Source organism: Mandrillus leucophaeus, unplaced genomic scaffold, assembly GCF_000951045.1.
Source record: "Mandrillus leucophaeus isolate KB7577 unplaced genomic scaffold, Mleu.le_1.0 Scaffold170, whole genome shotgun sequence".
In the NCBI taxonomy this organism is placed as follows: domain Eukaryota; kingdom Metazoa; phylum Chordata; class Mammalia; order Primates; family Cercopithecidae; genus Mandrillus; species Mandrillus leucophaeus.
In genome coordinates, this window is record NW_012101699.1 from 2274524 (window position 1) to 2281437 (window position 6914).

At 36.5% G+C, this 6914-nt stretch overlaps 1 protein-coding gene across 1 annotated transcript in view; it reads right to left on the reverse strand.

The window, feature by feature from the left end:
* Nucleotides 1-3282: 3282 nt before the first annotated feature.
* The window catches only part of ZNF354B (zinc finger protein 354B), a 25882-nt gene continuing 22250 nt past the window's right edge, over nt 3283-6914 (reverse strand). Inside the window, exon 4 of the mRNA XM_011976885.1 lies at nt 3283-5612. Coding sequence (XP_011832275.1) covers nt 4030-5612 — 1583 coding nt within the window. The 3' untranslated portion in view covers nt 3283-4029. The remainder of the gene's footprint in view (nt 5613-6914) is intronic.

Here is a 6914-nt window from a genome sequence, read left to right on the forward strand (position 1 = left end):
CATCTCTCCTTGAGACTTGGATAATTTCTTTTTGCTCTAAGTTCTTAGAACACAACGTTGGGCACTTCATCAGTCTTCTGCTTACTAAGGAAGAAATCTGATCTTATATACACATACACATACATCATGATATATCATGACTAAGTAGAATTTATTTCAGGAATGAAACATTGGGTAACACCAAAATTCAGACAATTATCTATTAAAAGAATTAAGAGAAAAACAAAATGATCATTTCAACCAGTGCAGAAAATGGACATGACAAAATATTACTCCCTTTTATGATAAAAACTCACATCACACTAGGAATATGAGGGAATGTCCTTATTCTGGTAACAGGGATCCACAAACAATTTTTTTGGTGGGGGCAGGGGTGGGGGGCGTGCACGGGGGAGGCAGAGTCTTGCTCTTTCCCCAAGCTGGAGTGCAGTCGTGGGATCATAGCTCACTGCAGCTTCAACCTCCTGAGCTCAAGCAATTCTCTTACCTCAGCATCCCAAGTAGCTGGGACTACAGATGTGCACCACTATGCCTGGCTAATTTTGTTGCTGTTGTTGCTCAGGCTGGTCTCGAACTCCTGGGCTCAAGCAATCTTCTTGTCTTGGACTCCCAAAGTGCTGGGATTACAGGTGTGAGCCACCATGTCCAGCCTGGAAAGAAAGCTAACATAATATTAAATAGAGAAATATACTTATTGTTTCTATTCAACAATGTACTGGCCTGTGCTAGTGCTATAACGTAAGAAAAATAAATAAAATGTATTATGATTGGAAAGGAGAAATAGAACGGAAATTATTTAGATGATCGTATGTGCAGAATATCCAAAAGAATCTACAAGCAAGCTATTAGAAATAAGTAAATTTAGCTAGGTTGCTGAATACAAGGTCAATATACAAAAACCAATTATACTTCTATATACTAGTAACAAACAGGAATGAAGTTTTAAAATACAATTTGCAATAATACCATGAACACATCATGCCTCCTTGCCACTGAACAAGCTTTTCCCCAATTTGTAATGCCTTTCCATCTAACTCCACATGCCTGTTGAATTCTGACATTTCTTTCCAGTCTCTTCAGATTTACCACTTTTTAAAAAGCATTTTCTCTCCCTTCCTGAGTTTTCAAACTTTAATTCACGAGCAAATTTTTTTCTTATAATTAAAAATAACAACTATCAAATACATGAAACTGACAAACATGGTGATTTCTTATTGAAACAAGGGTAGGAAATAAAACTCAAGAGCCTTGACTTCCCAAGAAACCTCCAGGGCAAGGACTGAAACTCATTAAGCAGCCAAATACCCAAATTGCGACTCTTAGCAACAACTTAAAAAACGAAGTCTTTCTCCTATCTTAGAGAACATGAGTCAGCAGGCAGAAAATTCCTTCACCTCCAAATCACTTACCTGTATTCCCATCTTTATGTGGGCTTTTCCCTCCCTGAAGTTAAGGTTAATTCCTCCACCTATGCTATGACTCGAATTTATTTCAGAAAAGTTGTTCCTCCCAGCGATGTCTTCTTTAATCCACCCTCAACAAGTGTATACATTAAATCATTAAAATAGAAATGCTCCCGAAGTCATTCTTCCCTTCAATTATATTTGAAATACAGTCTTCAACAGTCTACTTGTTCACCCTCCTTCAATGAAATTTCTCTTGCCAAAGTCTACAATTATCTCCTTATTTACCAATTTACTCTCCTTATTACTTCATTTATAGCACCTGACACTACTGCCCATCTGAGATTCATTTATCCCTTGGGCTCAGTGACATCACTCTTCTGCCTTTTCTCCTACATAAAGGGCCATTCCTTTTCATCTTTGCACAATTCCTTCATCTACTTCTTGTATATTGATGTTTTCCTGGGTTGTACCCATGATCCCTTTCTCATTCCAATCTATACATTCTCATGGTCAATTTACATGTGCCAAGCTTTTCACTACTAACTATATCTTAAGTACTCCTAACTCAAGCCATCCAGCTCAAATTGACCTTTTGGGTTTGGATGACTAATTTAACATGTATAAAATCAAACTGTTTCCCCCTATATTGCCTACAAGGCATATCACACCACCGTCTATCCAGGTAACTAAGGCGCAAACCTAGCAGTTAATCTACCCTGTGTGTCAATCACCTTCCCCAATTATTTGATTTCAAAAACTATGCCCTATCTATTCTTACTACATTAGCATGTGCAACATATTCTTCACTGACTATCCTTGCTTAAGCTTAGAGCCTCCTTCACTCATCACTGGAGGCTGAATTCTAGGCTTCAGTCTGTTCAGCAATCTTCAATCTCCTAAATTCATCTTCTACACATTCGTGCAATACAGGTTCCATTACTTAAAATCGATACTTGGTACCCTAAATTTCAGAATAAAATTCAAATTCCTTAGTTTGGCAAGTAAGACCTTTTGTTACCTAGCCACTGCCTTCTTCTCAAGCTTCAGTATCTTTTTTCATTACTTCCTATATTCTCTACAAATGTAGTATGCTGTTACCCACCCACCCTATACCTTTGCATATGCGGTTCTCTCTATTTAGAATCTCACTTTATGAAGAATACCTACTATTCTTCCAAAACTGGGCTCAGACATCATGGTCTCTGGGACACTATTGCTGGTCTCTCCTGGTTTGCTTGGTTAGTCTTCCATATTTCTGCATCCCATGCAAATCTCTCCATTTGTATTCTGCAACACAGTATCACAGCTTAACTATTTACCTGTGAAAACCCCTTTAACACATAATAATTTGCTTACTCCCTTTAACCTTCTCGTCTCCATCCACTCAATTCGTGACTTCTTTAAGGTCTGTTTCTTTCTTCATTAAATTTCTAGAGCTCAGGATAATATCTGGCCCAAACTCGGGCATAAACAAACATTACTAAGTAAATCAGTTTTGAAATTTATAATTATTTCTAAAGAATTTCCTTTGCAGTCTGAAACCTTAAAAACCCTATGAGGAAAACAAACTTTTCTTTCATAAACTGATTCCTTTTGAAAACTGTCACAAGTGATAGGCTCTTTAAACAATTAGGATTTCATCTGCAGCCAACTAAAAAAATATTAATAGCTTTAACCTTGAAGTGATTGCCTCAACAAACAAAATGCTTCAACCTAAACTATCTAACATTACTGTTCAGAGCATAGCAAGTATGGTTTCATAATAAATATGACTTCAAGACAATAAAGAAAAACTTCTGAAAACAAAAGTGGGAAATGTGTAGCAAATATGGGAGGCTATTAGATGTTGTTTGGAAATGACTAGAACGAAGAAGGTAACAGATTTTTTTTTTTTAATAAAAGTCATGCATGAAGTTTGACAATAGGTCAGGAAAAGGTAAATTCCAGACACTAAGAGGTAGTTCAGTTAGTTTTCATCTCTTATTTGGTCCTTTGCTCTAATACTGCGTGTGTGTGTGTGTGTGTATATATATATATTAGGAGAAAGCGCGAATGTAGTCCCCCACTACCATAAATTATGCAGTCGAGTTTTCCACATTTTGGGAAACTGAAGGGGTCGGCACATCCAGAGGGCAATGGATAAGCCTCGCTCTGGAAAAACCACCTTCGTGATCATGGTGTCTCCCCTGCCAGGTAAGTATATATTGCATATATTTTTAAGACCAATTGTTTTGTTTGCTATGAAAATGTCTGCTGTAATAAATATACTTATATTTATATAATAGTAGCTTACACAATTGTTTTTCTAATGAAAAATTCAGCACCTCCACACCCAGACTGTTCTCATTTTTGCATGTCATAGATAGCATATATTATATAAAGAGATATTTTATAAACATACCTTTTATCTTACAAATGGCCAATTTCAATGTCTGCAACAGTGAACTGTCTTGGGATATTTTAAAAACTGACAAGCATAAAAGCTTTCCCGATAGTTATTATATAGCTAAAGTTTATTCTTAAAACTTAGTATCTGGTGAGAAGTACACGTTTTCTCATAGTCATTATATTTAATAAATCACTCTCAAGCATGTATTCTCTGATGAGCTTTGGTTTAAGGTTTTCACACATGCATATCGGCTTTTAAGGAGTCCTCTTCAGTATGAATTTTATGATGATTCGTGAGGGATGACCTCTGGCTAAAGAGTTTCCCACATGCATTACATTCATAGGGTTTCTCTCCAGTATGAATTCTTTGATGTGCAATAAGTGATGAGCTTTGTCTAAAAGTTTTTCCACATGTATTACACTTAAAGGGTTTTTCTCCTGTATGAATCCTCTGATGTTGAATCAGAGCTGCACTTTGGCCAAAAGACATCCCACATTCTACACATCGATATGGTTTCTCTCCAGTATGAATTCTCTGGTGATTACTAAGCGATGAGTTACACCTGAAAGTTTTCCCACACTCATTACATTTATAGGGTCTTTCTCCAGTATGCATTCTCTGATGTTGAATGAGAGCCGAACTCTGTCTGAAAGCTTTTCCACATACTTTACATTTACAGGGTTTCTCTCCGGTATGAATTCGCTCATGAATAATAAGTGTTGAGTGGGAACTTAAGGCTTTACCACATTCATTACAAGTATAAAACTTCTCTCCAGTATGAATTATTCGGTGTCTATTAAGTCGTGAAATAGAAGTAAAGCCTTTCCCACATTCATTGCATCGATAGGGCTTTTCTCCAGTGTGAATTCTTTCATGTTGAATAAGAGATGCACTCTGGCTGAAGGCTCTCCCACATTCACTACATTTGAAAGGTTTCTCTCCCGTGTGAATTCTCTGATGATAACGAAGGGATGAGCTAGACTTAAAGGTGTTGCCACATTCATTACATAAGTAGGACTTCTTTCTGAGATGAATTTTCTGACTTCCAGAAAGGGATGTGCTGCAACTAGATGCCTTCCTACCCGGATTATATTTATTAGGATTTCCTTGAGCATGGATTTTTTGATGTATAAAAAGGCCAGACCTTCGGCTGAAGGATTTACCACATTCTTTACATCTATAGCATTTCTCCACAGTATGGGTTCTTAGATGCTTACAAAGGGATGCACTATGGCTGAAGGCTTTCCCACATTCTTTACATATATAGGGTTTCTCTCCTGTGTGAGTTCTTTGATGCTGAATCAGAGCAGAACTTTGGCTGAAAGCTTTTAAACATTCTTTACATTTAAATAATTTTTCTCCAGTGTGGTTTTTCTGATGTTTACGAAGGGATGAATTGTGAATGAAGGATTTTTCACATGTACTGCATTTATAGCGTTTCTCTGCTGTTTTGATTTTTGATTGGTTAAGTAAATTTGAATTCTGCTTGAAACTATTTCTTTGTATTTCACATTTTGATGGAGTTTTTTCTCTAGCAAATCTCTGTTGCTTAATGAAGACTGATTTCAGGTAGAAGTTTTGGCCAAATTCAACATTTTTATGGCTTCTATCTACAGTAAGGATTTTTGTATGGGCAACTGAAAATATTTGTAAATTTTCATTTTTGTCCTGCTGTTTCTTTAATTTCTCTTCATCTATGCAAGGTCTTTCTGGTATGAAGTTCCAGGGTTCAACCCTTTTCAGTCTTTTCCTCATCTGCTCCTGAAATGAATCCTGAGTTTGAGTTGACTCTGTCATTTTAGGTGTGCTCTTACATCCTGAAAAAAGAAAAAAAGAAAGCAACAGCCCATGATTCATGTGACAGACTGAGACTAAATGTGTAGAAGGGATTAATGATATCTCAGTAAGGGTTTGCTATATGACTAAAAGAGGACAAAATTTTTAAAAACACTATATAAAATAATGGATGACAGCTGAACTGCTAAGTGAACAAATGAATAAGGCAAACTCATTTAAGACAGGTGACTGTGTAAGAGTGACCAAGAGAATGGAGCAGAGGGATTAGAGAAGGAGGAGGCATATGAATTTAGGAAATATAATCTGGTACCCAAAGCCTATGATGGTCTCATAAATTACCCCATTCCTGTAATTATTTATACTCCTGAATGTCTTCCCTCCTTTTCCTACATTCCAAACTCCTTTGTATCCCTCAGATTCAGTTCGAATGTTAACTCCTCTGTGTACCTTTTCCTAACTTTGAGTTCCAACAACTCACTCCCCTTATTATAGCACTTATTATAGTACATTAAATGCATATAAGTAAGGAATAATATACATCTAGAGATGCTGAGAAAATGTTCAACAAAATTCAGCACCACAGACAATAAAAACACTCAAGCAAAAATGAACTGAGGGATACTTCCTCAATATGATAAAATACATAGACCTTTGTCCTAAAGCTAGTACCTACTAAATACACTAGAGGTATTTCTGCAATGCTCAAGAACAAGGCAAAGACACCCATTATTTTCCCTACAATTTAACACTGTACTAGACATATTAACCAATGCAATCAGGCAACATAAATCAATTATACATGAGTAAAGAGAAAGTAAAACTACCTTTACTTGCAGATAATATAATACTAAAAAGTCCAGAGAATGGATCAAGACCATCCTGGCCAACATAATGAAACCCCATCTCTACTAAAAATACAAAAATTATCTGGGCATTGTGGCGCACACCTGTAATCCTAGCTACTCGGGAGGCAGAGGCAGGAGAATTGTTTGAACCTGGGAGGTGGAGGCTGCAGTGAGCCGAGATCGTGCCTGGGTGACAGAGCGAGACTCCATCTCAAAAAAACAGTCCAGCGAATGAATGATAAAACTCGCTCAGTGAAGTAGCTGCATATAAAATTGACACATTAAAATCAATAGCCTTAACTTATACTAAGAATCAGAGGAGTAAATTTATAAGTAATACGAAAAACCTATACAAGGGAAATTTTATACCAGTCTTGAATGACATATCTGATGAATGACATTAAAGTACATCTGAACAAATAATCACCTCTCCTATTCTTGGATGTAATAACATTATAAAAATGTCAGTGCATTAAG